This window comes from Amblyomma maculatum, chromosome 5 (assembly GCF_055883805.1).
Source record: "Amblyomma maculatum isolate TAMU_Amacu chromosome 5, ASM5588380v1, whole genome shotgun sequence".
NCBI classification, from domain to species: domain Eukaryota; kingdom Metazoa; phylum Arthropoda; class Arachnida; order Ixodida; family Ixodidae; genus Amblyomma; species Amblyomma maculatum.
Window position 1 is genome coordinate 145,774,872 of NC_139348.1, and position 21,550 is coordinate 145,796,421.

The 21,550-nt window shown below is 43.6% G+C and overlaps 1 protein-coding gene across 1 annotated transcript in view; it reads right to left on the reverse strand.

Annotated features, from left to right (window-relative positions):
• Positions 1-18,592: 18,592 nt before the first annotated feature.
• Positions 18,593-21,550, reverse strand: part of LOC146189864 (cytochrome P450 3A31-like) — a 54,303-nt gene continuing 51,345 nt past the window's right edge. The window contains exons 14-15 of the mRNA XM_084603335.1: positions 20,595-20,760; positions 18,593-19,102 (exon numbers count right to left, since the gene is read on the reverse strand). Of these exons, the coding sequence (XP_084459461.1) occupies positions 19,022-19,102; positions 20,595-20,760 (247 nt within the window). The 3' untranslated portion in view covers positions 18,593-19,021. The remainder of the gene's footprint in view (positions 19,103-20,594; positions 20,761-21,550) is intronic.

Here is a 21,550-nt window from a genome sequence, read left to right on the forward strand (position 1 = left end):
GAACTAGCTCTCGCTATAAGTCAAATTTGTTTTTTTTTTTCGGGGTGTACTATTAAGTGAAATAGCGGGTTGCATATATAATGAGAAAATATTATATTTTCTATTACGAAGAACGCAAGCGGGATCGTTTATTTGTGCTTGCCAGGTGGTCATACAAACCCCAGTGGTGGCGAGAAAAATATGATGCCGTCACCAAGTGGTTCTATGACGCAGAGAAATGAAAACATCGATGAATCATCACATGATGCATCCAGGCCCATGCACGACCGATAACATGGCCACTTCAGACAGTCCTATGCATGTCGTTCGTCTATATTAATTTGTCAGTGAAAGACCCCGAAGTGACACCAGTTTTCCAAAGATTAGTATCAAACCTATTTGTATCAACATAGTCGCAGAGTCTTCCGGATTGTGTCATGTTTGCTACGAACGGAATATGCGAGATTGCTGCAGGAATTAAAATCAACAATATATGACATTCAACTGCATGTATTCAAACCGAAGTATCGACAAATAGGGCTCCCATATACCGTCCGAAGCATTGCAGACTGCGCTGATACACAAACACACGCGTCAAAAACAATTTTAAAGAAAAAACACTTTAACACATATAGATAGCCTACCTTGAAAACCTCTCACCCGCGTGATTATAATGCTTTCGCATGCACACATGGAAGAAGTCTTACGTTTCTCTGCCAAACTTTCTCCCTAACAGCGTGTAATACTATCCTGATTCTGGCAAAAAGACACCTGCAAAATATATGCTCTGCGTTTATTAAACAACGGCGCTAATATTCTTTTTCATTGTTTCTTCTAGTCATTAATATACGTACTTGAAGATATGCATTCAAGGGGATTTTACACATAGACGGAAGGAGAAGAAAACACCATGATCTGTAAAATTGGAATAAATTACAATTATTACCGGTTCTATATGCAAGCTAAAAACAAGTCGAAAATTAAAAAAAATGTTTATCGCTGGTTAAAAATTTAGTTTCCTGAAAAAGAATAATTTATTGTTTGTATCGTCCCTTTCCCGCCCTTTATTTATTCAACCTTATACACTATATTCAAGGATGTGTCCTCATATAGCAGAGCGAAATGCTTAGCTGTGTTTGTACCTACAGTTTTGCATCTTCAGGGAGTCAGAATGAAACAATAAAAGATACGGAATGTGTAAAAGGCCTAAAATTTCAAATTACCAGTGTAATAAACATACACAGAATGGAGCGTTTAAGGTAGTGTTGCTCTGTCGTATCTTCCCCCTTTAGTCTTAACTTCGTTTTTCATTGCTTTTTTTCTGACGCAGTGCTAGAAATCACTACCCGCTAGTTTTCCTACTTAGCGAGGATAACAGCAAGTAATATGTACTTCTACAAAACATGATCGTGGGCTAGTTGGTGATTCATACCTCGAATAAAGCGCAAGAAAGGACAATCACAGAAAGCTTTTTTTTTTGTGACGTGTCTTTTTCTGCAGTTCTCCTTTTTTGCACTGTCTTCGTTCCAAGCAACCGTATATCTCATACACAAATAATATAGTTTGCAATGTCGGAAACGATGTGAAAATTCTCAAACTACAACTCTTGTATTTCAAAACATTACAGGCACTATATCGTCGGGAACAGCTATTTAAGTAGCACATTACCCTGCAACATACACAAGGTGTAACGTGCGGGTATTGTGTTGGCTTCTTTTTATTCTGTAGTCGCCAGTTCAGTGTTATACTATACACTTTTTTTTTTCTTCTGTGCTATTAAACACTACAGCACTCATCCAGTCCCTACTAGTGCTGTACCTTATGCCAGAAGTGGTAGAAATTTCCCGAGATCAAGCTTGGTTTGGGACCCGTGATTCCAGTGCCTCGGAAAAAGTCGAATGTTTTCCTTCGCCACCTGGTGAAGGTAGAAACGAAAGGCAAATGAAGACTGTTTGATGTAAAAGTTTCAACTTCATGAATGACCTTCTAGAGATACTATAATAGTTAGATATCCAATCTGGCCTAGATGCCAGTTACCATGGGCCTTTCTTATCAGTGGACGCAAGAACACGGGATTAGAATGGAACGAATTTGTTTTAACAGAATGTGAGTACGTTTTTCATGTGCCTTTATCGGGCACACGTGTCGTCGCATAACATTTTTTTTCTCACAGATAGGTTCCTTCTAATCCCATGATTTCCTCTGTTCGACCACCAAGGATGGTATGTCATGCGAACAACCTTAGATATGCGGATGATACCACTTTAATGGCAGAAAGTGAAGTGGAACTCAAGAGACTTCTGATGCGCGTACAAGAAGAGAGTGAGAAGTTTGGGCTTAAACTGAACATTAAAAAGACGAAGATCATGGCGTCTTGCCCTATCAAGTCCTGGAGCATCAATGGACAAGAAGTGGAAGCTGTGACAGATTTTCTGTTCTTGGGCGCCAAGATTACCTCGGAAGGAGACTGCAGCCATGAAATTAGGAGACGCCTGCTTCTGGGAAAGAGAGCAATGGTTAGCCTTGACCGCCTAGTAAAGAGCAGAGACATTAGTCTGCCAACCAAGATCCGTATAACCCGTGCTATGGTCTTTCCAGTTGTGATGTATGGATGCGAGAGTTGGACTGTGAAAAAGGCTGACCGCCGAAGAATTGACGCGTTTGAATTGTGGTGCTGGCGAAGACTCTTAAGAGTTCCTTGGACTGCCAGAAGATCAAATCAGTCGATATTGTCGACCATAAACCCTGACTGCTCATTGGAGGGTCAAATTCTAAAGTTAAAGCTCAGCTACTTTGGTCATCTGATGAGAAGAGAGGAGTCGCTGGAGAAAGATTTGATGTTGGGAAAGGTTGAGGGTCGCCGGAGAAGGGGTAGGCAGCGAACGCGATGGTTAGATGGCATTCTCGAGGCATTGCAGATGAAGCTATGTGATGTTAAGAAGATAGTGAGAGACCGGAAAACGTGGCGTGACATGGTCCATAGGGTCACGAAGAGTCGGACACGACAGAACGCCTGAACTGAACTGAACTGAATCTCAAGAAAGTGCCTTGATCGATAATATGATTTAGGTAATCTTTGAGAGGTGGCATTACTATCTCGTGGATTACGATGAGGCACTTTTTTGGGGTAAGACAATTGCTCTGCCTTTTTTTTTTCGCGAAAATTTAGCTTTATATGTGCGGAAAAACGAAGACAGGAAGATGTGCAGCAATATAGGGCTCCGAATAGACATCGACTATACATGGGGTTCATCATCGTATTTTCTGTGGCATAGAACACGAGTCTACACAGCACAGTTGTGCAGTTGGTCGATGCAAATGATATCAACCACTCAACTGATGAACCCTGGTTAAATTTCTGTGGCCGCGACCACCGTTCGGTGCAGACAGGTAATATTTATATATGTAAACCATGTTTTAGACCCCGTTCTTAAGGCAGAGGAAGCTAAGAATCCTCCACTAAGTCTGTGAGCAAGTGTTTCACTGGATAGCCCGAGAAAGACGCCATTTTGCCGGGTGAGCGTACCAGGTCGCCCATGTGGGAATTTTACAGGTAGGTGAGCTACGTTTCATTTTGTTGGCCCTTCGGCATTCTAGCCTGTGTGGACGAGCGTGGGTTTGAAGTAGTACCCATGCCATTGGGATGTGTTTGGGGCTTGTAACGCATTAAGCTTTCGTCATCGGTGGTAATGACGAAATCACTAACAGGCTTATTAGGAATACATGGCAGGACTCCGCATTTTCCTTATCACTTCATTTGGCGTAACCACTTCACACAGGTATCATACCCAGCGATTGGCAAATGCGAAAGGTCACTCCATTTTCCAGGCTATTGCAGTCTATGAATATTCTCAACTTCCGCCCAAGTTGCTTAACTATTGTGTTAATCTAACGCGTAATGCGTGTTAATCTCATCAAATGATATCAAGAGACGATTTCATATAGGTGTACGCCTGAATGAAAAGCTGTCATTGGTACATGCATACTATGACACATTCGGACCCTGAACTCAACCTTTATATTTAACTTATCACAGAATTCAGTTTAATGCTTGCACGAGGACCGCTTTTCCGCCGCTACTCCCAAACTATATTATCTGGATCCTTCGAATGAATTGGTTTCATCGTTATTCGCCAGATTAGATAACTTCGTCGTAAATAAACCGTTAACGGAAGCAGAAGCAGCACTGACGCATAACACCTTGTTTTCTTTATATTTGGCTAGGCATTTCTTACCAGCCATGCCAAAGAGAAAGCCCTCAAAGAGCACATTGATTCGGCAGTTATAGTGCCTTTCTTTCTCCACTCGCTGCCTCAAATAGAATTATAACTGCTTATTTTTGTGGCGCCTAAAATGAGCATTTTTAGTTCCTATAGTTCCAGTGCCTGCTGATATGTTTGCCTCGTCCTGGGGTCTAAATCCTCTGACGGTTTTAGCGCGACTGCATCGAAGTCACGGTTTCCGGAAAATCAGGCCTGGCCGCTTTGAGCTAAAAATCACGGGAATGCCGCTGCCAGGCCCTAGTTATCGGGTGACATGACCAGTCACTTACTGATCGTGTTATTGCGGGACGTCACAACACCACACAGCCGAGATGGCAGGAGCCGACAAATAGGGCTTCTTTGATAGAGGTGGGAGGGTGAACTTAAGCTTAAGCCTCTTTCTCCGGGAGGCATGGATTGCCAGCCAGGTATCAAAGCGAGTAGTTGGGCAAGTTGGTGACGAGCATCCATTGTTATAGCGCGACAGACGACACAAGAGAGAAGGGAAGTATTACAGACGGCGGGATGTGAAGACGGCGACAATCATCGCAAGCCACTGTATCAGGATTACATTGTGATAGGTAGAGAAACCGTGCCGTTCTGATGAAAGAAATCATCGAAGCATAAAAGAACACGACTTCAGGAGGAATGTATCACTGAGGCCTCGATAGCATTGTCAAAGAAAGAGGCTGTCTCGAATGCGAAGGCCGACATTTGCCAGTCGTATATGAGAGGTCATTGTTTCCTTGGCATGAATTGCACCATGTCTTTCCAATTCTAACCGCCAGCGGAGCGGCGTATTTATACTGAATGGTCTTCCAATAAAGGTAGCGAGGTAGCGCTGCGTTGCGTCCTCCTCTTTTGTCCCGTCGGTCACGCTTTAACAATGGGTGTCACAATTGCCTCGCCATCGAAAAGTGGGTACTGGGCGGCCGGGATATAACCCGTCTTTTGGGGGGGGTTCAGCATTCCAGCACCCTAATCAGTGGAACACCACTGTGAGGCTAATTGCGCAAGCTGAAAAGTTAAGTCTCCATTGGAGCCACACGAAAGCATGCGCTTTTTGCATGGATGCGGGTAGGTCGGCAACTGCTCTAAAAGAGATTTTTTCATTAGCTACGCGTTTGCCTGCCTGCGCATGCATTTTGTGGTCGGTTTAGTCTGCGGACGATTCGTGTTGAATGACACCCTTGTTTGGTTTCTCACGCTACATGTTAGGCTTTATAAGATGCGCCGTTTCGCAAATAAAAAAATAAGTTAACAATAAGCACATATGTGTTTGTGTTGTACCTGTGATTCTCTATGCTTTCGCTACGCTATTACAGAAATCTGGATGCCCTCAGCACGACCTTGTCCGAAAACGTTTAATTAACTAGACAAAGGATTTCTCCGCCGACGGGATGTGGCGATATTGTACACACGGGACTAATAGAGCATCACTTACATCTGCAAACATCCGCTAGCCGATCTCAGCACCCATCATTCACTGGGTGACGAGCGATCCGACGGAACTGAGCAAAAGGTCCGTCATTATTCTCTGCACACCATGATGAAAGAGTGACGTTCCAGCAACGACTGTGTCGAAGCTTAGTGTCCGCAACGTTTGTTTGGCAACCTACTTATACCCAAGACAGCAAATGACGGTTGAGGGTGCACGCAATCTTCTGCCTTTCAACTCTATTCAAATGTGGCCTCTTCTACAGGGAGCCAATGGGCATCTAATCCGGACGCAGGGATGCACAAGCCGAGTAAGCATTGTGCATGACAAAACACGCACGTGTCATATATAACGTTCTTTATCTGCTACTTTCACGACACAGACAATGCATTTCAGTATACCTCCAAGTGTAGTCCTGCTACGTTGCCTTTTGCTTTGTAACAACGACAATCATACAAAGCTGTGTACTTTGTTACTCTTTGCATCATCCGATCAGACACAGACTCTACAGAGCAAGGACATATCTCGACCTAAGCTATCATCAGCGGCGTGGAAACACCGCTCTGACACTACCTTAAATTTCCTTCGCTTGCCTAGATATCCGTTAGATCATTGTCAGCCCATAAGTAAATTTTGTTGCCGCTACCAGTAATGCTATGTCCGGTAGTGCTAGCGTGATTCGCTTGGAGGAACAATGTTGTGGGTAAGGTCAGTTGTTGTGGCTGTAGAAAGGAGAAGAAAATGCACGGGCCTGCTACTGGCTCTGTAGCTGAGCCACCTCCACTCCTTCGTGCGGACAGGAGAAAGTAAGTAGAAAAGAAAGAAAAAGAATAGTGAGAGAAAGGCACCCCGACCGCAACAGCCGTTGTCCGCCACCTAAGCGGGGGCGGGTGCAATGACGGCCCACAACAGATAAAAATTCGGTGGCAAGCTAGCCGCCGCCGCAAGCGGCGTTGACCTACCGTCCCAGACCAGTAAGGCCAGGAACAGCCAGCCTTCACCACCTCCGCTCTGACCCCGTGAGCTCAGTCAAAGAACACTACGACATGGCACGAAGCTTGGTGGTTAGGACACTCGACTGCCATACCCAAGTATGCGCGGTCGAATCCTGGCCATGGCGGTGGTTTTTTGATGGAAATAGAATGCCAGGCGCCCGAGTACTGTGTGATGTCGGTGCACATAAAAACCCAATTGGTCGAAATGTCCGGAGCCTTTCACTACGGTCTCTCGTAGCCTGTGTTGATTGTCCATGTTAAACCCTGAAAACTAAACCAATGCAAACCAGACCAATTCAAACATCACCTATAAGTGCCGCGATTTGTTGTTGGCTGAAAAAAAAAAAGTATATGTTTCCTCTGTGACATCAAAGGTGACTTTTCGTGTAGAAACATAGCAATGCTGGTTGAATTCTTCAGCCAGTTATTCAGGTGGAGATGCTGACTTCACCCTTCACCCCCCATTTAGCCGTAAATAGAGAAACTGTAACAAATGCCACCAGAAGTTAGACCAAGAATGAAGACGGCGGAGAGTGCTAAGGTTTCAGGCCACCATGCGCACCGTCGTGTGGCTCAAAACTTTTAAGCCATCACATCGTCGCAGAAACTTCACTCCTGTAGCCTTTTCTGCGCAGAAGTAACTGAGAGCTGGTTATCAATTACCGAAGAAAATTATTGAATTACCCGAAACGTTACTGGTAAAGAGATGACCAAAATGGTCAAAAATTACAAAATGTATTTAATTACAAGCAATCGGGTACGTACAACACTACGAGACTACCTATAAACTAAAAGAGAACTATTCGCAAGCGCACAAAGCTAAATCTGCTAGTGTTTATAATCTGCACTGCCAGAAAGATGTGATCGCGATAAATGTTTTCTTGCAGTCGTGTTGGGACAGTGCCGTTGGTCGCAGAGCCGTGAATGGTGCATTATAGTAATGCGTGACAACATTTCTCATAGAGCAGATAGGGCTACAAAATAAGAGCGCAAGACGCTCAGAAGAATAAGTGTTTTTACAGCAACTTTATTTAGGTACAAATCACCTCACAACACTTGTGTCGGCTTCAAAACTCCATCATGTCCCAGTGCAGGATAGGTAACCAATCTCTTTTCCCGTTTGATCTCCCCACCTTTCCTTCTCACAAATGAAGAAAATCTGCACGTTCACATGCAAATCGGAATCGACAATAAAAGGGAGTCTTCTTCGTGTAACCCGCGTACCAACCAGTTCTGAACGCTTACTTTTCTGACTGCGCTGAAGGAAAAACTTGGTCAGCTATAATCTGACCCCCAACGTATGATATCCTATCCTGTATTATAAACAACAACAACAACAACCAAACAAACAGGCAAGCACTCTCACAATCCTAATTGTCAATGGGGAACAAACTAAGCTTCAGCTCCTCTTCATATTTCTCATTTGGTTTAAGCCCAAAATGGCTTTGATCGTCCGGGCTCCCTCTCTATTTCCTTTAGGTTTTTTTTATTATTTATATAAGAGGACGAATAAAAGGGTAAAAGGTCGACCAAATAAAGTTTTAAGGTCATTAATTTCTCGTGTTTTAGTGCTTCTCGAAAACACTTTGCCGCCAAAATACCTTCAAATTTCTTTTTTTTTTTGCATGATTTTAATGCACCACGAACCATAAATAAGTGGGTTAAGAACTCTTTGGCACCAAAAAAAGTATGGCTTTCAAATGCAGCGTCCCTGCAATTTTATTACAAAGTTGACTGCAGCACAAACAATGCTCCCTTTTGCTTATTGTACGAGTTTTTTTTTTAATTTTAATGCACGAAATGCTATGCTGTTTTAAAAAGATCGGAAGATGATGATTGACAAACCCAACCGCATCCTTTTCGATATTCGCTCATACTTTTTTGTTTCCATCGTTGCAGGCCAACATGTTCAAGATTGACTGATTGATTAGCATTTTGGTACAAAACATTTGGTCTTGTGAATTCGTCTCGTGGTTGGGGTTATCAGAGCGGTGTTTCAGCGGAGACATCCGCCGAGTGATCCTTGTCAATCAGAAAAAGAGAATGATCTTCCATTTTCCAGCTAGGCAGTGCGATATTCCGCTGCCGCTGTGAGGCGTTGTGTATTATGAATACTGCAGGGGATTTGTGTGCGTGGATTTGCCTCTGTACAGGGGTCGCGCGTCCTTGCAAGTGGTCATGCGTGTCTTGTGTATAACCAACAGGCGCGAGAATGTGTTCCCTTGTAGCTGCAGCCAGGCGACTAAAAGCAGCACCCTGTTGTTTTGCTTGGGCCGAGGGATGGATACTTTTCTCTTTGCTCCTTCGGAAGCTTCAGTATAACAGTGCAGGTAGTTAGGGTATGCTGAAGTTCTTCCGCGTTTTGCTTATCCTGGCTAGCGTGCTTTTGATTGATTACGTCCGCGTGTTGATACACAAATACTCCTTCGTGTTCTGGCGCCCATATGATGATATCCTTCCGTTCCAGAGGCTCCCTGGTTTAACATTTCAATTAATTTTTCGCGAATTCTACGACTGTCTTGTGCTGTTTACTAGTGAGTTGTTTTTGATTTATAGTGACCCGGAATATGAATTCAAAGCACTGTCTTGTTCCACACCACCATCAATTATTCGAAGGTATCATCGTAAGTAAGTGCTTAAATAAATACACTGCGTTATGATTTTCTTACCCATGCAATGCACGCAGCACAATAGTGAACACATAGCCTAAATAATGAGCTAAGTTTCACTTTTTTCACTAATAACGTGTATGTTGCCTTAAATTTAATAACAAATGGCCCTCTTACAACGTTGTGATGTGTGACCTGACCATTGGTAATGCTATGAGCTTCAGCGCTCTCTAGAAAAAGAAGATGCATTGAAAAATTTTGCAATGCTTTGCACTACAACGCTGGTCGCGTATAGCTGTCCACGAAGTACTCAACTGTCACCGCTTTGTCATTGTCACCACAACAATATATTAAATGTCCAGCTCTGGTTAGTTAGCAAATTCAGCCAGACGGAACGACACAGCAGGCAGGCAGTTCTCACGTGACGTTCCTAGACTTACTGCCTTATTTACAATGTTCAGTATCACAAAGTATATGGTCGGTAATCCAAAGCTCACGTTTTGCTTCGGGTACCAAAAAGCATTCTCCAATGGCCCATTCCGACTCAAATCTCAAGCTCTTGCTAGCCAAGACTGATTTTGCGCTCCTTAGAGGATTCAGAGCTCTGCTACAAATCGTTGACTTGAATACGCCAAGAGAACGTCGGGAGCTTGTTGTCAAGCGTTCAAAACGCTTGGCATACTATAGAAGGTTTTCAACTAGAATATGGTTCTCTCGCTCACCTCAGAAACAAGGCCAAAACGACTGCAGCGAGACTTAAAAAGACCACCGCTGCCGACGTGTGGGAAACCGAGGTCGCTGTATCCATCGTCGTTGAAGGGCAACTTTGCAGTCTCTAAAAGTAGCCAAAGAGGAATGCTACTGCTGATAAACGGCAGCTTCCTCTTTCTTGTTTTATACAACGTTTCAAGTTCAGATGTAGTTTCCACTCACACGGCAATCGCCGAGCGTCAGAAGCAACAGCCACCGGACGCGACGCCACGCCGGTCTATTTTTATCCTTCCTTGCGAAGATAACTGCCTGTTTGGTCGGCAGCTGAGAAAACAGGTCTGTTGACAGCATTAGTCGAGGGAAGGCACTGCGGAAAATTTCTTCTGCCTGTGTTGTTTGAACTTTGACAGTTATCTGTATCTTAAGTGTCTAACCGACCATGAAAACTTTGCTCTTGACACCCTCTCCGAATGAACCGCCACGAATAAACGAAAGCGGTAATCTTTTATGTCACACAGTTGAATTTGCCGACAGTCTGGTAACAACGTGCCGCCGTCGTGATTGTTAATAATATAGCGCGAGCGTCGTCCAAACTGCTGGTCAGTGCCTTATAACGGCGATAAGCGTGCAACAAGGCGGGAGTTCGCGCATGCGCACAAAGGTAAAGCCTCGTCTGCTACGCTGTTCCGATCACGAAGACCCGCACCCTGTCACAATATCTGTTCTAAAAAAAAGAAAAGGAAAAACGTCGGCCAGTAGACCACACGTGCTTTGCTTGGTGCCTCTTTTATCATGTCCCCACCTCACAGAGGGCTGCTCATATCGGAAGGTTCGCATTCCAGGCAACGCTTTCCGCTTTCCATGTGTTGCTGTTATTTCCTTTTATTTCTTCTTATCTTGACTACGTTTCGTTGCGTAGCCGCCTGTAATAAAAAAAAATTACGTCTGTCACATCTCATTCGTGCGCATGCGCTCTCCTGTCCGTGGGGTTTTCGCGAACAGATAACTGTGGCAGAGCGTGTGTCCTGGTGATCGGAAGATCTTAGCAGGCGATGCTATCTCTGCTCTTGTACGCTTATGGCCGTTATAAGGTGCTGACCAGCAGTTTGGTCGACGAGCTCGCTATTTCATTAAAATCATGACTGCTGCATACTGGATATTTGTGGACCGCTGTGAGCCGTGAAGGCTGAGCATATTTTTATTTCTTATCAATTGTCCCATATACGTCAGCGCCTATTTTTTTTTTTTTTCATGGGAGCAAAATAAAAGCATAAAACTTGTCCAGACGTATTTCCGATGTGAAGTTCTACCGGATGGTACCGTGCGTGGTCCAGACCGTCATCTTCAGCCTGAGGTAGTGCACGTGCTCCGCATTATGCCCAGATGCACACAGTGACGACTGGCGCTTCCATTTTGTTGTTTTACTGTTCAGCCACGATTGCTCTGCCCAAATTTTTCTTTTTATTTGTTTCGTTCTGTTACGTGCACCGGGAAGCGTCAATCTCGCCATGTTTAATGTTTGTTTCCCCCGAAAGATGGAATAATGCTACCCGTTGCTGCCAGTGGCACGTTATTCGAAAAGGTATCAAGCAAGACAACATGCGCGCTCTCGGAACTCATAAAAATGCTGAACTTTGGCTCACCTCTACGGTCCAGTGACAATATACACGGCGGTTTGCAGTTGTTTTCAGTCATGATTATCTTAACTTTTTATTGTACAACATACACACATTCGAAAATCATTTCTGTAGCTGCTCGTGCGTTGGGGTGAAATGCGTTGCTTATGCTTTCCAGCTGAAAAACATAAACGAATCGTTCCAAAACAAGAAAACCTTCTTCCGGTTTAGTTGTAGCAGGAGTCTTCTGTAGTAGAGTGATATTTTTCTTAGCTCCTTCGTAATCAGAAGTGACAGCTCAATATTATAATTAATATATTATTACCGCAACAATATTTTATTCATGTTCATGGCCAAACTGACTTTGAAAACATCTGTGTGACGAATCCTTTCTGTTCTTTTTAACCAGGATTTTCTTACTTGACAAAACGAGAGACGCTGTTTGCCACACACACTGCGATTAGTTCATGGTGGTGCAATGAAAGGCGGCGGGGAGAATTTTGGTTTGGTTTGATTTATGGGGATTGACCTCAAATCGACTCAGGCTACATATGACAAGCGCCTTAGTGGAGTGCTCCAGAAATCTGTACCACCTTTTGTTCTTTAACGTCCACTGACATCGCTCAAAGCACGGGCGCCTTGCTTTTCGCCCCCGTCGAGAAAGTCTTCCACGGCAGGGATGAGAGAAATACAATAAAGAACGATTGGAAGCAAGGAGCAGATGACAGAAAATATTCACTTTCCCACATCTTACTACTTTACCTACAGTAGATCAAAGCACATTTAAACAAGCACATTTACCTGTTCCGACAATTTTTGTTTACTTCGACATCATTACGTTTTGGTAGTGTTTAACGTCTGAAATCTGCTTGGGTTGTGAGGTAGGCCCTAGCAAACTCTCTAGGATAACGTCGGCCGCTTGGGGTCCTTTTATGTGCAGTAACATCGCACTGTACAAGGGCGCTTAGCGTTTCGCCTCCACTGAAACCGAGACTGAGTAAAAGAAGAGGCGACTGTCATAATATTAGGCGAATTCTACATTTACATATATAACATATATATTTACATATTGTGGGACAGCACTTGCACAAACGTCTGTTCTTTCCCAGAACCGCTGGCACACAGCGCGCGACGCTCCGAGCAGCAGTCAGTGATGATGATGATGATGATGGATCTATACAGATGAAAGAGGTGAAAGTTCACGCGCTGCGCTCACAATATATATTTTACTATGTGAGTGAGAGGAAAACGTTGGCTGTGGTTTAGCACTGGTTAACCCTAGTTGGATTACGAAAGCAACCGCTCCATTGTTACGTTTGTGGTTAAGTGTTTGGCTTAGCTCTATTGTATAGACAAGAGAAACTGTTCAGGTAACGACTATGATTTTAATCCTCATACAAATGAGGACGCTGCGAGGATCAGTGAAGTAGTGGGACTTGGTTTCCCCAATGCTAATACCGTGCTTTGTATCTGTCGAGGCTCTGTGTAAAACCGAGTCTAAACTGCTTACCCAATGTGTGGTGGTCTAAGGTTGGTGCTGGCTCAACTCGAGCAGAAACCGTTCCTCTGCAGCTTGAGCGAAGGCGGAGTTCTTGTCTATAATAAAGTCGCGCTGCTCGCGACGAGCAGCCGCCCAGCGGCTGCTATTGGAACCAAGCCTTTATTCAAGCCGTATGAACGTACCTTAGTGGCCTATAGGGGTAACGTGAATACGGAGGTCCTGGCAGACTGATTTTGACATAACCGTACCATGTGAAATGAGAGACCCAAGTCGGCAGCTCCTGCCATATGCGGCTACGGCATAGGAGCATACGCGACAAGCCGAGCTGGCTGTCGTAGTGTTGCTTTCTCAACAAAACAAGATTGTAATAAGGGAGTAATTACTCATTGACATCCACTCAAGCGCAGCCTTATGGCTACAAAAGAAAGCTAGAAAGCTAATTTTTTTTTGTAGCCGTATGGCTGCGCTTGGATGGATGTAAATCAGTAATTACCCCCTTGTTACAAAACTACTCCACCTTAGAGATTCCCCTAAAATATCCGGTCAAAATAAGATTGCGCTATCCTGTATAAACGGTCATGAATCCAGCACGACTTCCTGGCTTCCTCGCCACATTTGAGCAGTTGGAGAAACAGGTGTGACCGCGACTAATCTCATATCTCGGGCACAAGCATTTCTAGCGAGAGTTAAGTGTCACAACAAGCAGCGACAGGTTTCTGACTCTGACAGCACTCTCGTTTGCCGTCTGCCAGGCATCAACGTCCAGAGTATGACAGCTACCGCTGTCCCGGAGGCCATACGGAGAAGCATAGTTAAAATAATAGGTAGTTTATATTCCATGAAGGTTCACGAGGTTCAGTATCAAATGTGAAACCTATGACAAGACAACCTTACATGCCATTGTCAGGAGTATACGCTTGTTTGGCAGACAGCAGGGAACGAATTCGGATATATCTTCGTGCTCTGGGCTAGCGGTTTTGCTCTATTGCTGTTCGTGCAGAAGCATCCTTTAGTGCGTGCATTCTTTGATGCCATATGTTTCTGAGTTCATTTAGGTGACATGATCAAAGTACATTTCTACCTACGCGGACAACAGTATTGTACACGTTATATAAAATAACGAACCGATTACAATTATTGCATCTTAATTGCAACTTGTTACAGAGGTCTATTATAGCCCAAGAAAAGTAAGCAGATTATATAAGCACACAGAATTTAGGACAATATTCCAGGCAGCACCAACGAACGGTCAGATATTGGAGTGTATTGGTCCTATATAGGGCTGAGCCTTGCCAACATATATGGTAGCAATATTGGGTTCATGGTTTGTGCTGACTGGGATTATATCGTACGATCATCTGGTACACCTGCTTGTAGTTGGCCGACGCTTCAGTGCAATATCTACGCCCTCTATGAAGTGCGGTGCTTCGTTTTCGGTACTGCTAAAAGACGAATTAGGTAACGCCGCCGAAAAGTTGAAAATATCTCCTGTAGATGTTTTCTTGGGGACATAAGAATACAAAACATCTCTTGTGTGGAGCCATAGCAAGGCTGGCTCAATTCTTTGGCCAAAGCTATTGGAGCTCCTGGCAAAGTCCTTTGACAGTGGAACGGCTGAGGTCGTTCATCACCGAAGCACTTGGTAAATTAACCACACATGCCGACGTGCGGCCAAACATGATGACGCAATCACATCGTCACTCTTGCTTCACCCCTGCAGCCTTGGTATAGAAAAAAATAATTGAATTGCCAAAACAGTATCGTTTCAAAAATGAAACCCACTGATTATAAAAGTACTCTAATATGTAATCAGTTACAAGTAATTGAGTGCTTATAACACTTAACCCTATAAAGTATACACTTTATAGAGTTTAAGAGTTTTACGCACTCAATTGCTTGCAATTAATTACATTTTAGAGTATCACATCATCATTGACGCTTCGCCCCTGTGGCCGTTTTTACAAAGTACTTGGTTACCGGTACTCCGTCACCGAGAAACCTTAACGTAATAACCCGAAATATTACTTTTTGAAAAACGAATGCATGAATTAACAAAATAAACCTAAATTTTAAACTAATACCAGGAATCACTTACGTAGTACAACTCTGGCTGACAAGTGTACAGCGTATATACCAGGCCGTATACGTAGAGTTTGTGGACGCTTTTATCTACGCTGGTGCTCCTATATATGTTAAGCTGAACGTCGACATGTCGCTGTCTGATTGACGTGACCGGCAATTGCTCTCCTTTCAATCCACTGGTAAATGCTGTCGTTCGTTAATCTTTGACGCTAGCCGGATGAAATAAGAATAGATTTCACACGAAAGTTACGCCGGAATGCAAGCGGGGTGACGGCCGCAGGCGACATCAAAGAGACGGGAACCAAATGTGTGATTGAAACGGCTAGGGCAATAAATATATTTAGGCTAGTTAGTGTACACTCAAGGTTAAAAACAAGGGGAACTTAAATTCAACACGAAAGACAAATGCACAAGCGCTGATTAGACACTCGCGCAATTGCTGTGTATATATTTATTCACATTTTCATTAAGACTTCAGTAGCGAAATAGAGACTGCAGTGTCGTTTTTGTCCGTGGTATGCTTAAGTCTGAGCTATTCCTCACTGTGAATACGTGTATGGCGTTGGTAAGGTAGAAATCCCTTTTCGACAATGTGTCGTACGCCACTTCTTTGATTTCGGGTGCTTTATTCAGAAAATGCGAGATATTTGTTTTCACTTGCTGTCCTGAAAAATATAGAGATTTGAGCTGTTCAATAATTATTGCTCTTGCTGACCTGTGCTGAGCTGTCATTTCAGCTTTTCTTCTTTTAAAGCTGCATCAATCACGATTAAGTGGGCGGATTGATCGAAGGCTGCTTATGTGCACTGTGCTAGCGCCTGCAGTACGAGGTGTGCTATCGAGATTTGCAGCTCATGCAGTCAGTGACAGCGCATCTATGCGGGGGGAGGCGGAGATACTCGCAAGAAGGGTTTAGCGGACCAGATTATACATAGGATGCAGGCTGTCGGCGGGCGCGATGTTGTCTGTTCCAGACGCGGCGCCGTAGCCAACGGTAATCCGCATTATGCGAGCTAAGTCCTGATGAGTACGCCGTCGCGCCACGAGAGACCGTAATCCAATTTAACTTGACTAAACCCTTCATTACAGGAGATTACACTTTCACTCCGACGTTCTGGAAAGTGAGCTCCTGTGCTGTGACGCGCTCGACAAAGGATTACTCCCACGGGAAACCGGAGAATGGTAACGAGATAGAACTTTAAAGGGTAACTTTTCATTTCATTTTTTTTTTTTTTTGCTGCGGAAAGTCTTTATATTTAAAAAATAAAAGGAACCAAGGCGGAATGTAAGAAAAGTGCTAAAAGGAGTCCCAGAAACGAAGAAGAAGAGGAAGAGGCTTAATAGTAAGCCATACATAGTTCTGAAAGCAGGAAGAAAAAAAAGTTAGAGGGTCTCTTAGTTGTTTGTTAAGAGGAGAATGGCCAAATCCTTCATTTCCTCTCATATCATTTGGCTCTCATCGTTTGCCTCTTATCGGCGTTCGTTGCAATGCTACGTATAATTATACGTAATTAGTTTATAGGTAAGAAAAAGCGCAGTATCTGTCACATTTTCTCCGGCAAGTGTGAGTTTGGAAGGTACATCATCGCGCCTGGGGTTCCTTGGCACGCGTTCAAGTGTGGGATAGCATGATGGCAAGACTGATAGACTAGAAGAATCTCGCGGTATCTCGACAAATATAACACATCTCGCGCAAAGGTCTCGCACGCAAATCTGCATAAGTCACGCTCACGGAATTTCGTTCCATGAGCCTAGACAGGCTTTCGCCTTAATATTTTAGAGGAAACAAAGCAAAGTCAAGCTTAATTTTCGTTTTGATTTAGAAATAATCAGAGGCATCTTCAAAGCATGCGCTTAACTAGACTGCCTCAAAACCGTACGAAGAATAACGCCCTGGGGTTAGCACTGTTTTTGTGCTAATTAATGCCCAATTTGTTCCGAGTATTTCCATTATTGAGCGAAATAACAATATTAAAAAAAAACAACTGATTATTTGTCATTGATTAAACATCACATCACATCACATCATCACATCACTTTAATACCTTAAAGACCCTCATCAGAGGGTATTACATAAGGGGTGGGGCGCACAGAAATGAAAAACAGAATTGATAACATATATGAGTAAGTAAGTTATAAAAATGCAAGATTTTCACTGCGCAAGTACACGTGTGATTTGATCAAGAAATAAAGATGGACATGTGATAGCAGCAAGTTCTCGGGGAACTTGCTGCTATCACATGTCACATGGCACGAGTCTTTGCCGCCGGAGTACGAAGAATTGTTTCTCGGCTTAAAATGCTTTGGAATTAATACCACTAGCATCAAATTCTAACGAAAAATTTTCATAACGCATAAACGATCACATCTGCATGTTTTCTCTTGTTTTGAAGGTAGCTATGTGGATAGGTTTCATCGTATTTGCATTGAAGTTGATATATTTATTAGTATTGCCGTGACGCTGGGGCTAAGTCGACCCGGCCTTCACTTGGTAGCGTGCAGAGACTCCGGGTTCATGAAGGATTGAATCTTCGAAGTTGGTAAAATATATACAAGCAGGTTTAATGGCACTTTGAGAAAACTTATTTATATGATTATTTACATGAAAAAGAAGGGTACATCAGCAAAATGGCAAGCGTTAAGAGTTCATAGCGAGAAGCGTCTGGATGAGCCGTTTACCCAGGGCTCAGAGCCTCTTTTCGTGCTGTGCAATGTCCTTAAAACCCCCTATGTCCAGCCCCTCTCTGAAGATGCTGACCAACCAGTTGCAGGGCACGCCCCTCAGATATCGGCATCCAATCGAACACATCACTGCACTGATGGTCTGATGCACTGACTGGTCCGGCATTGTTTCGTTGGGCGTGGTCACTTGTTGGCGGGAAGAGCTTGGGAACGGCGAGGAGGTACATTTCTATTCTTCAGTAAAGATTCGATATGCTGGTTCCGGTAAGTGGATTTCCTTCTCAGAAACCCAAGTGCACGTGCGCGCCGCATACTGCTCCCAGCATTGTCCTTTTCCAGCAATTGCAAATCTTTCCTGCATTCCCGGGAAATCCTCTAATGGCCGTAATCACCTTGCTCCTTTCTTGTCCTGTACGTCAGCGGACGTGTCACTCTGTCGTCTCCTTTGGACAGTAGGCATTCCTCACTGGACGATAGCGCTTCTCGACGGGAAGGGTGAACAATTGAACGAAAGCACTTCCGGCTATTTTCCGCAGGGGGACATTTCTTTGTATTTTTCTAGACGTTTCCTTGACAGGGCCAATTTGCATTTGCAGGGTCTCCACAAAGCAAAACAGGCTTACACAAAAGGATTCATGGAAACAGGCTCACTTAGCGCCCTTGCACCAGCAGCACATATCCATGCCCACAGGCGAACAATAGAGCGCGCCAGTGCGAACGAGGGAAGGTCATAACAGTATATATTTAAAGATGTTAGCATAGAACATTATAATAGTCTAGAGCAGCGGCAGAATGTTGAGCTGACGTACTGCTTGGAAGCTGAAAAATCCAACTAGGCTTCAAATATATCAGGGGGCGGAAATTTCTTTAGAAAATACTTTATTAAATTCACGCGTCCCAGAAATGTGGGCGAATACACATACAAAGGACGATCACCCGTAATACCGTTGTCGTGGTATTTCGATGAAAGCGTCGACGCATATAAATGTAGGTTCTAGCTTTTTTTTTTCTTGGTTTCATCAAGGCACACACGTTGGTGAGACGCTGTCTGCAGGGCGCGTCTACACTGTATGCAGGTGCTGTACAGGCAGAATAGACGAAACTTCCACGTGCTTGATCTTCAGTCGTTACTTCCTGAACAAGTCACTATCGTACCCTTTCAACACGAATCCAGACACCGTTTCTAGGCGAAGCAATGATGGACTGGGTCTTGCGTTCTAATTCCCCCTGAAAAATGAAACAATTGCAATAAGACGAGATATCATTGTTTCCAAAACGTAATAAAGCAATTGCGTTTTGCTTAGTTTCAGTTGCTTACATTTAATGAACTTTGAAACATGAACATACTTTTTTACCTCACTTACTCGTAATCCCATCATGATCCCGTTCAAAAGATAGGTCGGGACTATGCTAGGCAATGCGCTACAAAGAATGAAGACGGGTGAAAGCTAAGCTTCAACCAATTGGCCACAGCTTTAACTAAAGAGCCTTCTTCAGGAAAGCCTAAAATGACATGAGCATGATCATAGTATACAATTTACTATTCAGCTTCCCATTCCATACAAATATTTACGCATTTATGTGCTGCATCGTGACTCACAACATTTTGAGATTACGCTATTATTTATCAGCAATTTCTGCCTAATATCATCAATTTCCTCCCCTTATATTACGCCAATAACTCTCACGTAAACTAGAAACAGTCCAATTACGGGTATGGGATTCACCAATAAGAAACAATGTCAAGATAGAAAATTGTCTGCGTCCATGCGCATGCTAAGTAGTAATTAATGTAATTAGTCTTTCCATCTACTCTGGTAGTTTTTTCCCAGCGCGCTCTAAGCAAGGGTAATAATATCCCCTTGTTTGTGTGCATTGCCTAGAGAGAAAAATGTTGTCTTCCTTTATGCCACGTTTTAAAGAGCAGTTTATTTATTACTGCTAGACTGCCAGGAAGACAAAGTTTCAAACTTGGCTTAGGCAGAGTAGGGGCGGAAACGCAGATTCTTGTTAACGATAGGTAGCCCCAGCGTGAAGCTCGAAGCTGTGTGCGCAATTAAAAAAAATTAAGTAGTTCATTTTGGATGTCGAATAATTTAATGAAATAAATAATGGAGTTAGGGCGGTAGGGAAACTTTCACACTATTTTTGATTGAACATTGAATAGATGTTTTTGCCCAAAAGCAGCAAAGCCACATAAGAAACTTCATCTTCTCCCAACTCCTGCGACTCTGCAGCACAATAAACTTTCGCTCGATGCAACATTGAGAAACTTTATGTTCTAACCTGATTTATTGTGGACATACCCGAAAAAACTTCTAAGAGTCCCCTTAATATGTCTCCAAGTATCATATTAGTGAATATGGCGGTAAAGGTTGGCATCTTCAGATGATGGGAGGAGTAATATAGTGATCGTATAAATCCAAGGTAAAAACGAGGACGTTGAAAACTGAATACTTGAGCCTGTCCCGCTTGCCGTTCTCCAGACCAAGTCTCCGTCCCGAGCTGATGTTATCTGGCCCATCAATCAGTTTTAAATGAACTTATCTCTCGATCGCCCAATTTTAGGTGGAATATGGCATCGAAGCGGATTAAATGGCTGTTCTATGATTGCACTAAAAACGGTATTGCAAGATCCGCATCAAGAAGCAATGGTATAGATAGCGCGGCGCGTGATGCTTTCCTAAATACGTAGATAAGACGGCGAGAAAACACTTACGTCCTTATGCCTGAAGCTGAGGTGTACACGAAAGCGATGCACAAGTTTGGCAATGACAAGAGCCATCTCCAACTGTGCCAGCTTCATACCTACGCAGTTGCGAGGGCCGATCCCGTAAGGCTGGAAAGCGAGAGGGTCACGGGAACCCTTCTGTTCGGGAGAGAACCTGGAGAGGCAAAAGACAGCGCTCAGAAAGCAGAATTTATTCATCGAGCTGTATTACATACTCAACTCTTCTGGCCTAGTCTTTTGGGACATAACATTTATATGCGATGCGATAATAGAACATTGTACCATACCAATGTAAATATATTGATGGGAGTAGTATATATATTTTTGCCGACGAGGTGCAAGGTTACTATATAAATTATGACTCCCCTGACAAACCAATAGAGTGTGGTTTCGACATTAAATGACAGAAAACTACAAGTGACGTGAAGAAGCATCTGCAGATATATTGATTGCTATGATAGTTTTGCGATATGCGAAAAATTTGGACACAAATACATATTGTTGAAAAGATTCACTTGCTCCAAATTTACGAGCAAGTAAACGTCTGCTCTGTGTAGGTAGCGTCTTTCGCTTGAACGTGCGCCATCATCTCCGGACCAGTTGGCGTTTTTGTAAATGTTCCCGCTCGGAGCAGCGTCACGTAACTTTCTCTACGAGCCTGCAAACACTCTTCCCGGAGCAGCGAATACATGATCCCAAATTCCGCACACGAACACTGTAACACGGCAAGTGTTACCAATTTATTATTTTCCAATGCGCTACTAGCGGGAACCTGGCGCCATATCCCTCTACACTGTTGTAATTTCGCTGTCTCAGGCGCTGAGCGGTACACCGTAACGGTGACGGTACACCCTATGATAATTTTCTTGAACCGTTTCTTTTTTTTTTTTTGGTAGAGCATTGTATGTGTTACTGGAGCACCAATGACACTGCTGCGCATGTAG